Here is a 21,346-nt window from a genome sequence, read left to right on the forward strand (position 1 = left end):
GGGGCGGCTGGGAGAGGTGGCTGCAATGCCCATGCTCCACATTTTCATCCTTCATGCTCCATCCCCTCAGAACTCTCTCCTTCCCAGGGAAGAGCATCAGGAGAAGGAATCCCAAGTGCCACAATCATCTCTGTCCCAGGCTGAGGCCCTCCAGGCCTGTGTGAGGTGGTATCAGCAGCCCAGCACAGACCCCAGCAGAAGAGGAAAGCATGGCAGCTCTCATCTGCCAAGCTGCTCCACCAAAACCAACACAGGAGCTGTCTGTGCAGCTTGCCCAGGCAAAGCAAACATCGTTTTGAGGGAAGGATGCTATTAAAATATCTGCCAAGAAACCAGTAGAGTCGCTTGTTGTCAGCTGGTTGGTGGAAGATGCCACAGCTGCTGCAGAACTGGTTCTCTGGTTGCTGTTTGAAGCAGTGTGTGGGCTGCTGGTGGTCAGGACCTGGCCATTGATGCTCTTGCAGCACAGTCCTAACACACTGGTGGGGGGTTGGATGTAGTAGTTTCTAGGCTTACAGCTGTCTACGGAGACTCCACCACGAGAAAAATGGTGCTCAGGAGATCCCCAAAGTGTCTATAGCCTACCACACACAAACCTCCAGATTCTGGGAATTATGAACACCCTGACACACCATGGTACTCTGGCCAGCTTGAAGGTTACAGATGTTCCTAAAGCCCCAATAGATTGCAAGGGGTATAATCATTATTTTTACCATTAGTGGCTCCATTAATTTAGTGATTAATACTGTGGCCACTTCTGGGAGCCCTTGGTGTGAAGTGGGTGCCCACCTTACTGGTGCTGCACCGAGCAGGAGAGCAGGGGGGAGGAGGAGGAGGGTGATCAAGGCAGCAGGGTCAGAGGGACCACCTCCCCTCTCCTTGGATGTGGTGACCTTCATTCCCCTCCCCAGCAGCTCCCTGCCTGCAGACCTGGGGTTTCTCAACTGCCAGGAAAAAACACTCATGGAAAATTTATTGCTTTCCACAGTTATCTCCTGAGAGGAGTGAGAGAATGAGGTTCTAAAGCCACAAGCCAGGATATGGGAAATTCCAGCTGTATTTCCATATAGCTAAACAGCAAAAAGCTTTTTCACTGTGAGGGTTGAAGAGTGGACTAGGGCACAGAGAGGTGGTGACATCTCCATCCTTGGAGACGTTCAGAGGTCCAGAGCCACATGCTGGCCACGCTCTGACTAGGGGCTTGGACTGTTGGAGTGGGACCAGCCACAGTCCTCATAGGGCAAGTGGGGTCCCCTGTGCCCATCAGAGCCCCCTTCTTCATCTGGGGCTGCATCTTACCCAGCCCTGTGTATGCACAGTCCCACGGACTCCTCGGGAAAGGAGGATTTCATGCCTTGTTGGTGATCCCACAGCAGCAGTCACATCAGAAACTCCCTCCCTGTCCTGCAGTGCCACCGGGGGCTGACAGGGAGGTCTGGAGCCTCCCAGGAGCTGCTGGCCCAGGCAGGGAGTGACCACAAAGCCCCAGAACCACATTTCAGGGGTGAGAGGGTGCAAGGAAGACCCACTTCCTTTAGAAAACACTTTGTGCCCAAGCAAAACAGGACAGAGCTGGCCCAGAAATAAAAATGGCAGCTTTGCAGAAACCTTCCCCCTGCCCATGCAGCCCAGCTGACGCTGGGTTTAACAGAGCCCGAGGGATTTGAGGCTCAGAAGAAACCAGAGCATGTGCCAGAGCCAGGTAGGGCCACTCTCCCATCCCTCCTGCGCGGGTGCAGGGCTGGTGGAGCAGCTCCTGTGCCGGCGACGCTGGGGCTGCGGGAGCGCCTCGTAATTGCGGTGACATTTAGCGTTTGCTTTGCTGGCTCCCTGGCAGAGCCCGGCGCTGCCTGTGCGTGTTCGCTGACAGCGCTGCTCGCCTGGAAGCCGCGCCAGGGCACGAAGTGGGTCGGGGAGGAGGCGACGGCACAGCAGCCCCGTGCCGGTGGGGCGGGGTGGTCCTGGCACGGGGCACGAGAGGCACAAGGTCCTGCTCCTCCCTCCCGGCTGCCGCCTCGGCCGGGACACTGCTCCGGAGAGCAGCCCAGACTGAAGTAGCAATTTGTTTTTGCAGCGTAATTTCAGCTTTTGCAGGAAAACTTCCCTCAAGGCAGTGGATGGGACCCACTAAGTCCTGCATGGCTCCTGTCCCCCTTGCTCTGGATGCAGCCCCACGCACGAGGCTGTGGCCATGCTTGCAGACTGTGGGATCCTACTGTCCCGGGGCTCCCGGCAGGACCCGGGGGCATGATGTGCTCCCCCATCCCTGCTCCCAGCAGCTGGCAACACTCCCTGGGTCTCCTACCACCCCTTCTGCTCAGCTTGGGCAACCAATGCTCTTGTCTGGAGCACCACGGTTGCATTTCTGGGTCAGTTGGGTGAATTTGAGCGTTGAGCTGAGGATTTTGTTTTCCCTGCATGCTTGTAACCCTCCCTGGGGAGCTGTGTGGGTGCAGGCTTGGGAGCTGTCCTGACATGGCTCCTGATCAGTGGTTGTGGGGCACAGTGAGGCTGCCAGAACAGGCACTGATGCTGTGCTTTGAGCTCAGGAAACTGAGCCAACGCTTGCTCTGAGCAGCTAGGGAAGAGGGGTGGCTGGCAGACCTGGGGATGGGATGTATCGGGGGGCAAATATGGAGCAGGCATGAGGAATTGCAGGAGCTGGTGAACTCTCCAGCACTGCCCTGGGAGGAAGCTGGGGGCCATGTAGAGCCTGTGGCAGAGGGTACCTGGGAGGGGCTGCCTCCCATGGTCTGACAGCATCATCTGGCCTTGGGGTTTCCATCACCTTTCTTCTCCCTGATTTCTTCAGTTCTCCAAGGGCCTGGACCAATATGTTTGGTGCCAGGAGCCATCTGGGTCACTACTGAGGACCTTATGATCTGTCTTTCCACTCTGGTCTCTCCAGAGACGACCCCCTGCCCAGTGCCTTGGCTGGAAGGGGACCCTTGGGAACAAAGGTGTTGCAGCAGCCTGGTGCTGCTGTGCAGTCTGTAGGGAAGCAAGTGGTCACACCAGCTCCATCCCCAGTGAGACATGGGGAGGTGAGGTTGTTCCATGTAACAGAAACCAGGGCTCCAGCCTGGGAGGGGACCCACAGAGCTGTCAGGGTGCCATCAGGGACTGTACTGTGTCCCCAGGACGGGGAGGGGTAACCAGAGAAACCTGGGCCAATGTGAGCCATGTCCCTCTCTGCTGGGGGCACGTGTGTGTTGGGGGGGGAAGGGGAAACTGTGCAGGGCAGCAAGTACCCACACAGCCCCCCAGATGCTCTGGTGCCCTCATGGGTGGGGAAGAAGGCCTCCACCTGCCAGGGCTCACCCAGCCCTGGCTTTCTGCAGGACCCTGCTCTACATGCGAGGTTTGGGACCAGCAGAGCTGCGGAGGAGGCTCTGTACCAGCGCAGGGGCTGCCTGCCCGGCGGCTGCCTGCGTGCCAGCACAGAGCTGCCAGCCTGCGCCAGCCCTGCGCCTGCATCCCTCCCTCAGCAGACACAAATGGGAGCAGACAGGCCGGCTCGAGCGGTAAAGATCAAACCTCCAGAGCCCGGGGCTGCTGTCAGCATGGGCAGGGTGCTCGGAGCCATCCCAGGAGTGGCAACCCCAGTGCTGGCCCTGCCAAAGTGCCCCTGCCAAAGTGCTGTGTCCCCACATGGCTGCAGCATGGGAATGCTGGCAGGAGCTGCCAGGGTGCTGCCCATGTTTCTGCCATGTTGCTGTGACAACAGCAAGAGCTGGCTGTGGCCAGGGCAGAGGATACAGGGGTTTGCCTGCCCTGGATTTCTGGTCTGGGGGGATGTACAAGCCCCTGCCAGGATGCAGGAATAATGCAGCTCCTCTTGCTGGGCTCTGCTGATGGATGCCCAGGCCCTTCTCAGGGATTCTGCCCTGGCTTCTCCATGGGCTCAGGAGGGCAGGGGGAAGGTGACTCTGAAACACAGCACAGCCAGGAACCACTGTGGGAAGGCCCCTGCGCTGTCCCAGCCTGTGTTGGTGGGTGCAAAGTTCAACCTCTCACCCCAGGCTCCTGCTGAGCCGGCGGCTGTGGGACAATGAGGATCGTGCAGCCACGGTGGGTCACAGCTCCCAGGAAGCTGTATGGCTGCACCCACGTGCTTGAGGAGTGAGGCAGGATGGGCAAGCATGCTGCGTGTCTGGGGCAGGACAGGCAGCACCCACCAGGGCGATGCAGAGAAACAGAGGCAGATGCCAGTGGCACAGGGCTGGCACCCCGGGAGCTGCAGGGCTGGGCATAGCTTCCTCATTCTCCTCCAGCACCAAAGAGTTTTGAACAGAGCCCTGGGACACAGCATGGGCCACAAACACCTGGATTCTGCACAGCCAGACTCTTTCCCATCAGGGAAGCTGGAAGGCACTGCCCCAGTGCCCACACCCCCCAGCCAGAGGTGGCCCCTTCCGGACAGCAGTGCTGCTGCCTGGTGGAGCAGGAGGGTCGAGGGTCCACGGTGCAGCTGGGGAGCAAGGAGAGGGCACAGCTAATTGGGATAATTACTAAAGCAGGCAAGGAGCGAGTGGGGAGGGAGGAGGTGAACAAGGAGCTGTTGTGCACAGGCGGCCCAGGCACGCGGCCTCGGCACCAGCCGGCAGCGAGAGCCAAACAAACGGGGACTGTTCGGAGCGAGGGAGGGCAAGCAGACGGCAGGACAGAAACCAGACCTCCACTGGGAGAGAGCCGGAGCCAAGGGCTTAGCTGGGAGCTGGGTGCTGCACAGGGTCTGCCTGCTGCCCCTGTGGAGAGCATTGCCAGACTGCCACGGCAAAGCCTTTACTGGGGCAGGATGGTGCCATCATCAATCCATCCCTGGGGCACAGGACAAGGGAGAGGATGGCAAAGTGCTGAGGATGCTCCAGGCCAGGAGATGAGTGACAGCCCTTCTGCTACAGCCATCCCCTGGACTGGAAATTTTGAATCACAGAAATGTGGTAGGAAGTCAGCTCCTTGTCCTAAAAAAGCCATCGGCAGGTGAAGTTGCTGCAAAAGTCTCCACGTGGTTGGGGCACAGCGGAAGCTGCGGCATCGCCCGCACGGCTGTTCACAGAGAAAGAGAAGCGGAGACTGCAGGAGCTGCCGAGGGTGGGAACCAGCAGCTGCCCCCGCCTCGGCACGGCTGCTCCCTCCGCAGGAAGGAGGTGACATTTGAGGAGGAAAAACCGTGACCGTGTGTACGTGAGCTGCCCAACCCCGTGTCCCCAGCTGGAGCTCTTACAGCCCGTTCTCCAGGTGTCTGCGAGTGAGTGTTTAGCTTTGGAAGGCATCCCGGGCTGTTTGCTGCTGCCTGGCTCTGTGTGGGGAGCTGCAGGTTATGGCCCAGGGACGCAAATCCCACAGCATCGACCTGCCATGGCACTGGGCTGAGGATGGCAATGGATGAATTGCCCTTCCTAAAATCCCTGTGAGGCAGCAAAATGCCACCCCACTGCCCCTCTCCCTGTGGCACGCTGTGGGTGAGGATGCACAAGCACCCAGAGGGATATCTCTATGCTGGCCAGAGGCTCTGCTGGAGCTGGGATTTTGCATATGGGTAGGACAGAGCTGGGGAGAAGGCTTTGGCACTCCAGGATGGTGCCAACCAAAGTGCCTGGCTCAGTGCTTGCCTGCTGCTTCCTTGCATATTAAGCAGCAGCTCCGTGCAGGGGCAGCAACTGGCTCCTAATCCAAAGCCCATTGGGAACAGCCCACCCTCAGCCCCAAAGCACTCGGCAGCTGGGAGGAGACGGGAAGGACTTGCTCCAGGCCAGGAAATCCTTGCTTTCTCCTCCAGTCGGGCCGCAGTGGGCAGCCACAATGCACGTTTCCCTCGCGCTGCTGCCAAACCCTGGTGTGACCCGGGGGTGGCTGAGCTGGGAGCCACAGGGGAGAGCAACGGAGCGTGACTGTGGGAGGGCGATAAGGAAACCGGCTCCTCTGCCGGTTCCTGCGGCTGCAGAGCCCGGGGAGAGGCAGGCAGCAGGCCAGGCACCGGCTGACTCCTGAAATGCTGGTATGGCCATGGCAGCCTGGACACTGGGTTATGTATCCAGCTCCTTATCCTCGGGGCACACAGCATTTCCCTGCCAGGGGGTGGGCATGAAGCTAGAAGGGCTTTGGGCTCCACAGCTCGAGCATCCCCGTGTGGGTGCCTGACACTGTGCTCGGAGCAACCTCGACACACCGAGTGCTGTGAAGGTGCCTCTGCACCGTCCTCACCCCCTGCGGGCACCAGGCAGGCGGTGGGTGCCCAACACCCATACGTGCCACATGTGCACGTGTGCCCCTGCACAGCACACCCCGTGTCCTCACGGTGCTCCTGGTGTCCCTGTCCCCACTCAGAGCCTGCAGGGTGGCTGAGATGTCACATCGGGAGAGCACAGCATGAGCAGGATGGAGTGGGCAGCGGATCCTGTTGGATCTGGGTTGCTGGCAGCCCTTTCAGGGATGTGCTCTGTCCGCAGGGTGAACAACAGAGCCTCGGGAGGGTTTTGCAGAGAAGCCTGTGCTGCCCCTCAATACTGAGCTGAACCCCAGGAGTTGGTATTAAGAGCAGGATCAGGCCTGCTGCAGGATGGGTGCAGGCTCCAGGGCCCCCGTGTGTGCTCCCATGTGCTGACACAAGTGACGGGGCACATCCTGGTCCTGCAGGCAATCCCTCCTATGAGCAGCTTTGGCAGGTCGCTTCCAGACTCCATTTTGGCTTTAAAAGCTGCTGCCCTCCTTTGGGACACATGGCTTTCCCTGAGAGGGAACCAAGCTATGAAAACTCATTGCATGCCATGGGCAGACATGGAGACAGCAGGGTAGGGACTCTGAGCGTGGGATGCTGAGCACCGGCCTGGGGACACTAGCTGAATTCTGTGCTGGGGTTTCCCACCCTGGGGTGCTGGTGAGGGGCTGTGCTGCTGAGGGGCACAGAGCACCAATGCCTGAAGCTTCCATGAGCCTTCAGCCCCTGGCAGATCTGTCCCTGAGTGCTGCTCTCTGCTCCCTACATCACTCCTCAGACGTGCACCAGTAGGGTCCCCTCCATGGCAGCCTCGTGCCCACAGCCCCCAGAGCCTTCTCCCCACTTGCTGGGTGTCCAGCTGAGCCCTTGTGCTGGTGACACCCATCCTTGAGATTCCCCTTAGGGATGCTCACCTCACTGATGTCTCCTGCCCCCTGGGCCACCCCATGGTCCTTCCTTCTATACTCCTTGGCCTTGCTCTGCTCCTTAATGAAGAGGCAGTCAAGAATTAAAACAAATGCCTTGAAGAAAACCTCTCACAGCTGCTTTCCACTGAGAGAGACTTGTGGTGTCCCAGAGGTGATCATCCTACATATGTTTCACACAGCCCAAATTTGGGGTTTGCCTTCCCATCACTGCACTGTCCCAACCCACCCCCGCGTCCTTTCCACACACCGGCCACCCCCGGGATCTCCTGAGCTTCAGCGAAGTCTTCAGCCCCCCAGGGTTTGCTGAGCAGCCTCCATCTGCGTGGAGGGCTCACCGAGCTGCCCCCCAGCTGGCTGCAAATCCTTTCCCTCCAGGAAGCGTCATCCTGCATCATCCCCCGTTACTGACGGGCTGGAAAGAGCATCACCACCCTCATGTGCCGGCGCCACGGCACTGCAGCTCCCACGAGCCCCTGGGAAATATTTACCAAACGCAACCTGTCCGTGAGTTTTTTATTCCTGGTGACTGCGAGAGCCCTGGGAGGAGCTGGGACTGGGGAAGCTCCACCGCCGGGATGCCACACATACCTGTCCCCAGCAGAAGAATGTCCGGGAGCAGAATGCACTTTCTGGTTTGTTTGGTTTTGAGGGGTTTTTTTTTGACAAAGAAATGTCGCTTTTGCTGTGTGTGAAACACCAGTGAGCTGAGACATCTCATGGGATCCCTGCAGTTACTGGTATCCTGGAAAAACTCCCAACAGCTTGTGCTGGGTCACACAGTGTTGGGGGCTGTGGGTCCCCTGCTGTGGCACAGCTGAAGGATCTGTGACTTTAATGGATGGCTATTGAGGAATTGCTGAGGCAGCCTTTCCTCCTGGCTGCACATCCCATGGTTGGGGATGCTTCTGCCCCTGAGTACCTGCAGCCCACACTGGGAATCCAGGTCCTGGCCCCCTCCACAGGGCTGCCCCTTCAATTTTGGGCTTCAAGTGAGCTCATGGGCCAGTCAGAAAAAAAAAAAAAAGGAAAACAAAGGTTGACTTTTTTCCTCTTTCTCCTGGTTTTCCCAGGCTCCTCCTCAAATCACCAGGATTGCCACCTGGGCTGCATGGAGCCCAAGCACATTCCTCTGGAAGCAGCATCTCTGAGAACATCTCTCTCCATCATATCTCCGGGGTGGGCATTGAGCTTTTGGTTGTTTTTTTCTCTGTAGATTCCTTTCCCCCCACAAACTATTGCAGGAAATCAGGCTGATTTTAGGCAACAAAGAGCCTCATAATAGTTCAGCTCCTCCATTTACTCAAGGAGAACACAACTCTGAAGCACCTGCCAGCTCCCAGCTTGGTGAATCCCATGTGGGACAACTCCAAACCAGCAGCCTGAGCCTCAGTGCAACAACTTTTCTGACCTGAGGATCCTCCATCATCTCCAAACCCTCCAAGGAGCCACATGAGACTGCTGGATGTCATTCTTGGAGATCAATGTGGAGAATTTCTTGCCAATAAATGAAATGTTTGAACTTCAGGCTTCCAGATTAGGGGTTGCTGCTCCTGTCTGGTGATAACTCTGCTCTGCTGGGGCTGCACTGCTGCAGATCTGCCCCATCACCAGCACTGGACAGACACCGAACAACTCTGCTGTGCCTGATCTTCTCTACATGGCTCTCTCAGTATGGAGAGACAGGGAGCAAGGAATGATGCTTTTCAGTGCTGAAAAGGACAGGTTTTGGCTTTCACCACTAAATCGCCCTCCTGGGGAATAACATTATATTTAAAGGACTTATTTACCTCAACTTGGGGGACTGGAGCACTCCTGGAGAGGGGGCTGAGGCACATCATCCCCCACCGGTGGGGACGTGAGCTCTGAGCCACCTCCCGCCTGCAGGACTGTCCATCCTGTCCACCCAGGGGACAATGAGGTGATCTCGAGAGCCCTGGAGCCCAGAGTTGTATGGATTCAGGTCTGCCTGATGCTCCAATGCTCTACAAATGCAAGGGATGGTGATGGACACAGCTCTTGGGGCATTGGCAGAAAAGCCAGGACATCCAGTCCCAGCATCTCAACCTCCCTGAGTGTGTTTGCTGGCCACAACCACCTCCTCTCTCCAGCTCCTGTTACAGACAAACCCACACTCATTTGTGGAGGAGGAACCCCAGTGGGGCCTCCTGCCCCACACATGAGAGAGGCTGGGCTGGATGTGTCCCCTGTCTGACAGCAGCACCTAAATGACTGGTGCCAATGACCCAAGTGACCAGGGTCCCTTCTCCAGGTGCCATGGCAGCCACTTTGACCTGGCAGGGACCTTATAGGGTCCACAGATGATGCAGCCACTCCTGTTCCCTTTCCTTGCCAGAGGTCTGGGGTTAACCCATCCCCACCAGCGGGGCTGTCAGGAGCATTCCAGGAATGGCGCCACTGCGCCCACGGTCAAGAGGAAAGGAGCTATTAAAGACACTGTTGGCACAGGAACACGTTTTCCATCAGGAAATTGAGGCTTGAAATGAGAAGATGGCCAAATCCAGACCAGGAGAGCAGCAGCAGAGACTGGAAGGGCTTTCCCAAGACAAGACTGAGCCAGCCCAGCCGCTGCAGAGCTGGAGCTGGAGCCTGTGAGGAATGAGAGTATCCAGGAGGTGTCTGTGAGATGGGAGCTACCACGGCTGGATGCCGAGAGACACATCACCGGGAGGCAGGCACTTCAGATTACAGCTGACACTCTGCTCCGAGGGGCTGTGTGGGGTCTGCAGCCCCGGGCAGCGCGTGTGGGATGTCCCCACCCAAAACCGCTCCGAGGTTCTAACGCGGTGAGCTTCTCTTTGGAACCGCTTTGGGAGAGGGAGGGCGCTGAGGACACCGGGTTGCAGGGTCTCAGGGTCCCCCCCAGACCTGAGCTGTGCCTGATGTGCAGCCTTGTAGCTCCCTGCAAGAAGAGCCGCTTAGGAACAGAGCTGCGCACGGAAATCTGGGGATGAAAGCCAGAATGAGCAAGTCCTGAGCACTGAGAGGACAGGAAATGTGCTGCTGGAGAGCGCCACAGCGACATCCCCCGAGCGAGCAGGGACACGCCGGGCACGGACAGGCAGGGCGGGCTGGGGTTACGGCAGGACGCCTGGGTGGAGGATATCTCTTTTTCTACGCCTGCTTAGCCAAACAGACGAGTTTTTCTCTGGAGACAGCAGTGAGATCCAGCAAAGGGATAGGGGCTGCTGGTGGATCTCCTCCAGGGGACCCTCTGGGGGCAGAGAAGCCCTGAGGTGTCTGTGCAGAAGTTCTGCAGCTTTCAAACCCAAGAGCTGTGTGCTGTGATGATGATTTTCCCTTTGCAAAGTGCTGTGGGAAGCATAATTCAGTCCCAGGAGGATTCAGCTGCAATTTGGGGCATCCTCTGCCCAGCACCCATCCCCAGGCTGTCCAGGAGGATGCTGTCCTGGCATCTCTGATGCTCCTGGAAAGGACAGGGTTCTGCATAGAATGGCCTGTGGGAAGATGTTGGGGCTCTGCACAAGCCATTTTGGGGGGTGTGGTGGTGGGAAGAGTGACAGTGCAGAGTCAGACAGAAGTGTCACATGGCAGGGACAGGGTGGAGCAGGGTGGAGGGTGCTGAAACTTTGCATCTTTTCTCATGCAGCACTTCTGGTCCCAGGAACTGGTACATGTGCCAACATCCCCCTCTTTGCCCCAGCACCAGCTGTGTCCCTCCCTCCATCCAGCTCCCTGTGTGTCACCTTGCAATGGCGCCCTGGGGGCAGGCACAGGGTGATCCCCAAAACCAGTCCTGGAAAAGGCTGTGTTGGTGGGCACATGGTCACACCACAGCCAAGATCCACTGGAGGGATGAGGACCCCAGTGGAGACCTGGCATTAGGGAGCTCAGGGCTGGAGAGGTCAGACACAGCCAGGAAGGGTGTGTGGGACCACTGGGCTGCAGGGGCCTGGATGCCCATGGGGACAAGCAGAGCCTGACAGGGAGTCTGGGGGCTTCAGAGGGCACAGTAGGTGCAGGTGCCTGGTGTCCCCTGCCCACTGCTCAGGACCTGTGTGTGCATGGTGCTCAGTGCCCTCTGCCCAGTGCCTGGTGTTTGGGGTTTGCTGGTTCCTACAGACCCCTGATGTGCAGTACCTCCCTCCCATCCCTGCCTGCTGCCCAGCACCAATCTGGTGCCAGTGCTGGAGCTCAGTGCCCAGCACATGGCACACAGTGCTGGTGCCAGGGGATGGTCCTGGTGCCTGTACTGATGTCAGTGCCCAGTCCTGGCATTGGTGACAGTGCATGATGGCACTGCCTGCTGTGTGGTGTTCATTGTACACTGCATGGTGCTGGTGCAAGTGCCCCAAACCACTTCTATGCTGGTGCTGGTATTCACTGCCTGGTGCTAGTGCCCAGTGCCCGGTACCAGTGACTAGTGCTGGTGCTTGGTGCACAACGCTCAGTACTGGTGGTCTTGTCTGGTGCCCAGTGCCTCTGTCCAGTGTCCAACTCCCATTATCCAGTGCCCAGTGCCCCCTGACCAATGTCCCTGTCCAGTACCCAGTGTCCAGTGCCTGGTACTGGTGCCCAGATCCTTGTGGCCCTTGCCCAGTGTGTAGTTTCGGTGTGGGCCGGGCTGGTGGGTGGGTGCTGGGGCGGGGGATGCCTGTGGGTGGGTGTCGGTCGCTCGGCGCTGGGTGTTGGGTGACGGTCGCTCGGGGCCGCTCTGTCTGTCTGTCTGTCGGTCGGGGCGGCGCCGCTCGGGGCGGTCCGTGCAGGAGGAAGCGCAGCCGGGGCAGAGCGGCCCCGCAGCGACCGGAGCCGCGCGGTCGGTGAGTGCCGGGGCCGAGCGCTGCCCTCACCCTGCCTGTGTCCTGCCTGCTCCCTGCCTGTTCCCCCTTCCCCTGCCTGCCCCCCTTCTTCCCCTGCCCCCGTCCCGCCCCAGTTCCCCATCTCCCCCCGCCTGTCGCGTCCCCAGCTCCACTCTCTACTCCCCCTGTCCTGTCCCCTCTTTCTTCGGTCTCTGTCTCTCCACCCTCCTGCACCCCCTTTCTCCTCTCTCCTCGCTCCACCTCTGAGACCTGTCTCCGCCCCCCCGTCCCAATTTCGTACCCCACCCCACTGCCCTACCTGCACACTGTCTCCCACCCAGCACCCCCTTCTGCCCCCCAGCACCCTGCTCACCCCCTTGGCCCCCTGCTCCACCCTCTCCTGCCTCCTCTCTCAGCTTTTCCAACAGGGCCACTTGGCCCAAGTGCTGCATGTCGGGGTCCTCTGGGGCTGGGGAGGAGGGGGGAGCAGCGTCTGCACCCCAACCATTGAGGTCTGCTAGGGGTCCCTTCTGCGTGATGTGAGAACAACCCCAGCAGTGACGCCCCACACCCTGGGTTAACAGAGTCTCTGCCTCGCAGGAGCTGGGCAGTGCCAGACAGGCTGCATGTGCTGATGAGGAACAGGGAGATGAATCGAGGCATCAGCCTGGAGAACCCCTATGCCAGTGTCAACATTCCACGGGAGCAGTTCCAGCAAAGCTTTATCACTCGTTACCTGAAGGATGAGCCCACCATCATTGCCAACCCCGCAGCAGTGCCCGCCTATGGCATGGAGGAGAAGGCAGACTCTGCTAATGGCTGGAACAGCCCAACCATCTCCACAGATAAGTCCTGGTCCCGTCCCTACAACCCCTATGCCAGCCTGAGGATGCCCAATGGTGAATCGTCTGCCTCCTTCTACACTGTCACCCTGGACAAGCCCCCCAGGGCTCAGGAGCAGGGGGCTGGCAGGCGATGTGGTTGCTGCAGGTGGTGCCCCTGCTGCCCAAAGTGCTGCTGTGTCATCTCCTAAGGGCCTTCCCTGCACCCGTGGGTGATGCCAACCATGGGATGAGGCCTGGTGATCCCACGGGGACAAGGCTGCTGGCCTGGGCACCCCAGGGAGCTGCCCCTGGCACCTGGCACAGCTGGCAGCTGGGACCTGGCACTGGTTGGACTCTGACATTGCTTTTCACCTGTGAGCTCTTCAGCCAGATAATCTGGTGATGGGCACCTGGCAGGTCCTGAGAGCCCAGTGTGGGGCCCAGGAGCCCTGGGGATGATGTGTGCCAGGGCAGACGCCACCAAGAAGTGCCTGCACTGGGGACGGGGCAGAACTTTGAGCCTGTAATCCTGTATGCTGCCCCTGCCAGTCTCCCCAGGCTGGGAAATCTCCACGTCTGGGAAGGTGCAGGCACTGCCTGCATGCCAATGGATAGGTTTGGGTAATGGCAGTCCTGTGTGCATGGCAGAGGACATCATGACTACCTTGGAGCAGTGGAAAGAAGCCATGGACATGCCTCCAGCTGCTATGGGGACCCACCTCCCCAGAACTGAGTCATTCCCCGAACACCCAGAATCATGGGGATGCTACAGCGCCCTGTGCCAAGCTCCAGCTCCAGCTCCAGCTGGGTCCTGCTCCTCCTCGTCACACTACCCCGGGACAGAGGGAAGGAGGCAGGAAGGACAGGCAGCCAAAGCATGGCAGAGTGCCAGGCCATGCCCCAGGGCAGCACCGGGTAGCACAGCATGGATGTGAGCACTAACATCCCAGTGCTGGGAAACCCCCAGCCCCATTCGGTTCCTCCTGCCAGGCTTAAGGGCACTGGACACAACCGCCCACACCATCTCCATCCCAGAGCACTGGGACTGGCTCCAGTGCAGAGGGCTAGCCCAGATCCAGCAGCAGGGTGGCACTGGTGGTGCTGGTGGTGCAGATCCCCAGCTTTTGCCTTCTGCAGCTCCCTGGACACGGTGAAAGGCGAGCGAGAAACCATCTGGCTCTTCACAACATCCTGGGGCGGCTCCAGGCTGGGAGTCATCTGGGTCTGGCACCATCGACCTGGAACAAGCCTGCCATTGTGCTGACGTCCCGCCATGGTGCTGACGTCCCTCCGTGGTGCTGGAATCCCTCCGTGGTGTTGGCATCCCAGGGGGAGTGGCGCTGCCAGGCAGCAGCAGCACAAGCACCGCAGCTGCTGCAGAACTGCCTGGTCTGCGGGAGCAGGGGCTTGGGAAGGGTGCCTGTGTTAGCAGATGACTTCAGGGTGCTGCAAATAAAGTTACAGTCATCTCCTCCCCTGACAAGAGTGCAGGAGTCTGGGAGGGACTGGGGAAGGGGTAAATTCCTGGCTGGGGCAGCTAGGTGGGCTTTGGGGCACTGCTCTGGCTGGCTGTGACCCCATGGGAGTCCATTAACACTGGGAGCCCCCCCACTGCTTGGAACTCACCACTACTTGGAGTCCAACTCCACTGAGATCCCACTAGCACTGGGATCCCACCAGCACTGGTAGCCCAGCACAAGCAGGAGCACACCACTGCCTGGAAGCCCACTAACCCTGAAATCCCACCGCCGTGGGATATGCTGGGCTGGGGTGGCAGTGGCTTGGCAGAGGTTTGGCCCTGCCAGTTTGTCCTGGGAGCCCTGCTTGGCCCAGGTCCCACTCCGGCGTGTGGCCGGGGGGGTTGTGGTTCGCAGGTGGAGGCTGGCAGGGACACGGCCCCGCAGTGCCAGCCCTGCACAAGGAGCTCTCTTGTTCACCCTGCCCAGAGCGCGGCAGTGCTGGCTCGGGGACGGGCAGATCCACCCCTTGTTTGCTTTCGTGTCCCCGCCGCCAGCCCTGCCCGGCTCTGGAGCCCACCCGGGCGTGGCTGGGCAGGGGCCACGTCACCGCCGTGGCTCGGCTGAGCCCGCAGAGGCTGCCCAGGGTCCCGGGGCTCTGACGTGCTCAACACGCACGGTCTGGGGAGCGAAAACTGTCCCCGAGGGGTGCTGGGCTCCTTGGGCAGAGCCCCGGGGCTGAGGGGCTGCTCTGGGCAGGGGGGCAGAGGGGTGAGGGCCCGGGCAGGGCACTGGCAGGGTGCAGCATCTGCCGTGTGTCATCGCTGCCCTTCGCTCTGCCTAACCCCGGGGCGATGGCAAACACGCCGGGAGAGGCCGGGCAGAGCCTGCCAGACAGCCGGGCAATGATTAAACCGGAGGCAGCAGGAAAGCCGGGGGGGTGAGCAGGGGAAGGGCTGCTGCCCCAGACCTCGGCAGGGCTCTGGGTGACCCGGGCAGCTGCGTGCAGAGTCCCAGGGGTGTTCCCTGGGTGCGTTTTTTCTTTGAAAGGTGCTCAGGGGTGCGGAGGGTTGTGCTGGGTGATCGCCACCTTCTGCCTCTGGAGCGTGGGTGGTGGTGCAGGGCTCTGGCTCACCTGGATCTCACCTTTGCTCTCCCTCAGGGTGCCGCTCCCCACCCCGCGGTGCCGAAGGTCCCTGCAGCGCTCGGGGTTGAGGTCTGTGAACAGGAAAAGACCTTTCCCACCCATGGGTGTCGCTGCTGATCGCAGATCTGCCTTCCCCGAGAGGAGACCTTATCGCTCCCTACAGCTCCCTGAAAAGAGGTTGTACTGGGGTGGGGGTTAGTCCCTTCTCTCGGGTAACAAGTGACAAGAGTGAGCAAAAATAACCTCAAGTTTTGCCGGGGGAAGTTTAGATTGGATATTAGGAAAAAAATAAATCATGGAAGGAGTTGTAAAGCATTGGAACAGGCTGCCCAGGGAAATGGTGGAGTCACCATCCCTGGAAATGTTAAAAAAATGTGTGGATGTGGTACATGGGGACATGGTTCAATGGTTAACATGGTGGTGGTGTAGGGTTGATGGTTGGATTCAATGATCTTAAAGGTCTTTTCCAACCTTAACGATTCCATGATTGCCTGTGCCTGGATCCAGGTGCTTTGGCAGGGCTCATGGTGCCCTCAGTGCCAGCATGGCAGATGCACAGCCCATGTCACCAAGGGCTCCCTGTGGGGTGCAGCAATGGGCAGGAGTGGCCAAGGGCAGCTGGGCACAGCCCCTCGGTGGGACACAGCTCTGCTGGCACCGGGGAGGGGACAGGAGGGCTGATGGGCAGGGGACAGGCAGAGGCTGGAGAGGGGCAGGAGGGCAGGCAAGATGTGTATGTGTGTGTGTGTGAGAGAGAGAGAGGCAGCCAGAGGGGTCACTACCTCTGAGCAGTGCCAGGGGTATTCCCACTTGTGCACTGAGCCAAACCCACCCCTCTCACCCTTTTTTGGGCAGGGCTTCCTGTGGCCTAAGGGACTGACACAGGCCTGTGCCATCCCTGTCCCTGCAGCAGGTGAGCCACCCCCTCAGTGTGCTTCAGGTGGGTCAGGGACTGCCTGCCAGCTTTGGGACATGCCTGGACGTACCCAGCATGTCCCCCCCCATGGCCATGGAGGCAGCACGCTGTGCCCATTGGGAGCCAGCTCTGTCCTGGCTGTTAGCACCAAGGGGCTGCCAACCCCTGCAGGCAGGCAGGGGGGTACCCTGAGATGCCAGGGCACAGTGGCAATCCCACACAGATGGTTCCTGACCCGCCCAGGGCAGATGGCTCTTGCCCCCACCTCGGCCCGTGGGTTTGGCCAAAACTGAGGTCCCTGACACAGCCCTGTCCCAAGCTGGCCCTACTGTCCTGTGCCTGCCACCAGCCTGGCAAGGGGAGGGCAAAGTCTTGCTATGGGATGCCACCCTCATTCCTGGGGATCCGTGGCACATGCACACCATGTGCACTGCCTGGGGAAGCCTGTGACAGAGGATGGATCAGGATCAGGACATGTGCCCCAAAAGGTGCTGTGCTGCCGGTGCTGGTGCCTCGCTCCCAGGCACTGGGGACAGTCTTTCTGCAGAGCCCAGCGATCCTGTGGGGCTCTCAGTTTCCAAAACCCCCAATTCTTTCTCCAGGGAGTGCTGGAAATGTGGCCCGAGGGCTGCTGAGATGTTTGGTGAGGAGGCAGCACGGGAGAGGGCTGCCTGTCTCCCTGCCTGCACCGCTGCCTGTTTGTGCCTGCAGTGGGAGCTGCTGCCCTCTCCTGCTCCCATGCAGGAATGCTGTCAGGTGTCCTGGCAGTCCTGCTCTGCCTCCAGGATAGGCTTTTCTCCTCCAGGATCCTGTGCCTAGGATCTGCCTCACTACCACCCTCTCTATTTCCAATCTGGAGCACCCTCTGTGCTGAGGCTGGAGCCGCTGGACCCCTGGGCAGGGGGGCTGGCAGTTGTGGGGACAGTCTGCCACCTCCCTGGTGCTGCTGCCTCCCCTGGGTCATGCAGGTGTCCCAGGGGGGTGCTGGGCTCCCCCCAGCCTGGTGATGACCATCAGTAACTCACCCCCAGCGCCAGACCCTGCAGCTCCAGCTGGGACAGCAGAGGCAGGTCATGGACATGTCACCCCCAGGGACCGGAGGAGGAGCACCACCCCACGTGTGGGCACTGCCAGCTCAGAGTAGGCTGGAGCCTCAGTGTCCCTGTGCCAGCCCCAGCCCTGCCACCCCTGCCAGCCTGGAGCCTCGCCATGCCCTCCCAGCCCGGTCACTGATGTCCCCACAGTCCTCATCACCTGGGCACGTGTGGGCTGGAGTGCGATGGGATGTCTCTACTGGCCAACATCTGCCAACATCTGTTCCTGGCCAGGAAGGGTGGCCCAGGATGTGGAAGGCTCCGTTGCTGCTGCCCAAATCCAGCCGACGCCCAAGCCCTCTGCCCACGGTGAAGCCCAGAGCTCCTTGGCCTCACAGGGATGGTTCCGCTGCTAGTGAAGCACAGATGGACAGTTAACGCCCACTCCTGGGGCTTACGTTTCAGAGGTCTTTGTTATCCAGTGTTTGTAACCCAATCTCCCAGGCTTGGCTTCCTGGCAGCAGATCCGATAGCGCCTGTCCCTGAAAGGTGAGCCCCTTCCCACTACCGGCCACCAGCAGCCACGGGGACGTGGCTGGGGAGCTCCTGCAGCTCAGCCCCCTGATGCTCCCCACGGGACTGTCACAGCCCCCGGGGACAGCACAGCCCTTCTGCAACCAACTCTGAGGCCCTGGGGAAGCATCTCAATACAGGTAGGGATGGGGAAACTGGGAGAAGGGGAGGACATGTGCACCAAAATGGTTGAGGTTGCCCAAGGAGAGGGAACAGGGTCTTGGAGGCCTCTGGGAGAAGTTCATTAATATGCTGGTAGTACCAGACCCCACCTGGATGCTGAGATGAGCTGGAGCCCTCAGCTCCTCCCCACCAGCCTGCATGCCCATCTCCTGTTGCTGACAGCCATGCTGTGGTGGCCTGGCACAGCTCAGGGATGAGGAGGAGCAGGGCTGTGGCACTGCCTGGTCCCCTGAGTGTTGCCCTCCGACCGACCCACTCAGCCACCCCGCTCCTGCTCCCTCCATGTCTCCTCTGGACCCAGGGTCCAGGCAGGCTGCTGGGGTCTGGCTAGACCATATTCCCCGTGGGCTGGCAGATCTCCCACTGAGGGTGGGAAAACCCTTCTTCCATGGATGCAAGGACAACCCACTGCAGTGACAGGGTCCTGCTCTTCCAGGCAGGGCTGGCCATGGGACAGGCAGGCAGCAGGCAGGGATGTTAGGCAGGGAGTGTGGTGCCTCCCTGGGAACCCCCCCATCTCTCCCACAAGGCGGGTGCACGCAGAGGTTATATCCCACCCCTTGACCCCCTCCCCAGCCACGGACGGGTCTGGTGACTCCTCTAAACCCCACCTCCCTCGCCCAGCATGTCCGAGGCCGGCGGCAGCCCCCGGGCAGAGGACGCGGGGCCGTGTGTCGGGACGCACTCGCGCACGCCGAGCCGGGGCAGCCAGCGAGTCGAGTGCATCATCTGCTACTCCTCCTACGACCTGTGTGCGCGGCTGCCGCGGCGGCTCTACTGCGGCCACACCTTCTGCCAGGCCTGCCTGAAGCGCCTCGACGCCGTCACCAACGAGCAGCGCTGGATCCCCTGCCCGCAGTGCCGCCAAAACACGCCCACGCCGCGCGGCGGGGTCACCATGCTCGACCTCGACCTGGCCACCTTCCTCGCCGTCAAGGCTGACAAAGAGCATCCCCGCGCGGCCAGCAGGTCCCAGCCCGACTCGCCCACCAAGGGCTCGTGCAAGGAGAAGGCGGTGACCCAGCAGCCGGCGGGGCTGTGCCAAGACGCGGTGCCTCCGGCGCTGTTCCCCCGCCGCGGCTGCTGCCGGCTGTGCCTGTGCTGCGGGGTGACCGCAGCCTTCGACAGCTGAGCCCCAGGAGGGGGCTGCCAGCGGTGCGTGGGCAGCTGAGCTCCCGGGGTGCAGCCTGGGACCATTTCTGGGCACCCTACGCCATGCCTCAGACCCCCGTGTGGACATAGCAGTGGGGCTGTGCTGGCTCCCTTCAGCCCGTCCTGTCAGGATTTGGAGTGCATCAGGGGGGACGAGGATGCTTCCACCCCCTTATCCTGACCACCTGACAACTCAGAAATCTGGTCCAGTCATGGACATTCCCTGGTCCCTGAGCGAGGACTGGCTCGTGCTCCATTTCTCCGTGCACGTGGCTCTGCAGCAGGGACAGCAGCGCTGGGCATCCCCCAGGCAGGCACATGGAGCCTGGCACAGGGATGCTGTGGGGAGCACGTCCAGCACCCTGAAAGCTCCACACCTATTAAAGACACTCTGTTGGCCCTGCTGGGCTGCATGTCTTGGTCATATTTGTCAGTAAGCCTGGGGTTAGGCCGGGGCAAACCCTGCCTGTGGCGGGTGTGGGGCCAAGTGCCCTGCTCTGCCGGATTGCTGTCCTGTAAGTGTTTGCTCTGCTGGCAATTTGCATAAGAAATTTTGGCATTACGGTAGCTGAAAGGTTGAAATTGAGGATGACACAGTTGTTAGGAAGCCGCAACACATTACTTCAGCTACTTTGCTCTGGTGTAGGAGTAGAGCTGAGCTCACAGGAGCTCCTGCTTGGCCTCATGCTCTGTGGCCAGATTTGGCTTTTCCTGCCTGACCCTCTCCCCACAAACAGGCACATACAAACCCCACTCTTTTTCCAGCTGTGCCTTGCTGCCTGCATGGCTTTCCCTGCCTCACCTGCCTGATCCCACACCAGGGTGCAAGGACAGGAGTCCAGGCAGCTGATCTGGGTTAACAGAGGCCAAACAGGGAGCACCAGGGTGACACTAAAACAGCTCTTGGGCAGGGCTTGGTGTTGCTTGGGCAGCTCTTGTGATCCTTCCTCAGAGCCCACTTTCTGCATCTGTTTTCCATGTCGTTTATGAGCTCTTGAAATAAATACCTCAGCACGGGGATCCACTGACTGCCCCTGGGGGCTCAGCAGAGGACCCCTGCCTGTGCCTCCCTGGGGATGGCAGGGATCTCCATGCCCCCTGGGCAGTCCTGGTGCTTGGCTGTTCCCTGCACTGGGTGCCAGGGCTACAGCTGGAGGAGTCCATCAGTTATCCCATGCACAGCACCCACCCTGTGCACAGCACCCACCCTGTGCACAGCACCCAGCTGTGAATGACACCCACACCGTTCAGGGCACCCGCACTGTGCACAGCACCATGCACAACTCTGCCACTTGGTGTCACCTGCCATAAAAAATTCACAGCTGAGATGTTCCCAGCAGAGCTCAGCCTGGGGAGCTCCAGGGGAGACAGAAGTGTGTGTGGTGTGGTTCAGAGACTCCATGGGAGTCCTGCCTTGGACCTTTAATTACATGGGGACACACAAGAAATGGATAAGAGCCATCACTGAGTCTTAATGCACCTTCTCCTCTATCTTCATTTTGCCCCAAATACACAATGGTGGGTGGTGGGAAGGGCCCACCCCTACCCCAGGCACTGCTCTGTACAAAGGTGCCAGCAGGGCTCTGTGCTCAGCCCAGCACCTTGGGTCGCAACTTTCCAGCAGTGATGGGTGACCAAGCCCACGACTTCTGTCCCACGCCCCCTGTTCTTGCCTCTGCACTCCCACTCCTGCTCCCCTTCATCCCCCCAGCACCAGAACCACTCTGTGGGGCTTGACCCTTTCCATGTGCCTCTGTACATGTTCCCCTGCTCCCAGCCAGTGGCTGGTCACTGAAGGAGTTGATCGTCCTCTCCATCATTTCACTCTGGGAATGGTTTTGGCACCCTGGCTGGGCACCCTGGTTTGGCACTTTGGGCAGAGCAGGGCCAGAATTGAGCCCTGTGCCCTGGAGGGCTCCTCCATCAGCACAGGCCACCCAAACTGTCCTTGCAGAGCAGGTGCTCCAGGTAGCCTGTCCTGGTGCTGGCCCCAGGACCAGGCTGTGCTGTTCCATTTGGAGCCCGAAACCTCAGGAAGAGGCATCATGGAGGGGGAGCAGGATACCAGTGAATGCTGCCCTGGCTGGGAACAGGGATCTGGGCTCTTTTTGCAGGTGCTGAGTCCCGCTGTTC

The 21,346-nt window shown here is 60.0% G+C and overlaps 2 protein-coding genes across 2 annotated transcripts; both read left to right on the plus strand.

Moving 5' to 3' along the window:
- Window positions 1-11,813: 11,813 nt before the first annotated feature.
- On the plus strand, window positions 11,814-14,207 carry CYSRT1 (cysteine rich tail 1). The gene is made up of 2 exons (XM_017834646.1): window positions 11,814-11,948; window positions 12,528-14,207. The coding sequence occupies exon 2, from the start codon at window positions 12,562-12,564 to the stop codon at window positions 12,958-12,960; it is 399 nt and encodes a 132-aa protein (XP_017690135.1). The 5' UTR covers window positions 11,814-11,948; window positions 12,528-12,561; the 3' UTR covers window positions 12,961-14,207.
- A 4,479-nt stretch (window positions 14,208-18,686) lies between these two features.
- On the plus strand, window positions 18,687-19,193 carry RNF224 (ring finger protein 224). The gene has a single exon (XM_017834652.1). It carries the CDS (start codon window positions 18,687-18,689, stop codon window positions 19,191-19,193), a length of 507 nt encoding a protein of 168 aa, XP_017690141.1.
- The last annotated feature ends 2,153 nt before the right edge of the window (window positions 19,194-21,346 follow it).

Source organism: Lepidothrix coronata, unplaced genomic scaffold, assembly GCF_001604755.1.
Source record: "Lepidothrix coronata isolate B3197 unplaced genomic scaffold, Lepidothrix_coronata-1.0 Scaffold237, whole genome shotgun sequence".
Classification (NCBI taxonomy): domain Eukaryota; kingdom Metazoa; phylum Chordata; class Aves; order Passeriformes; family Pipridae; genus Lepidothrix; species Lepidothrix coronata.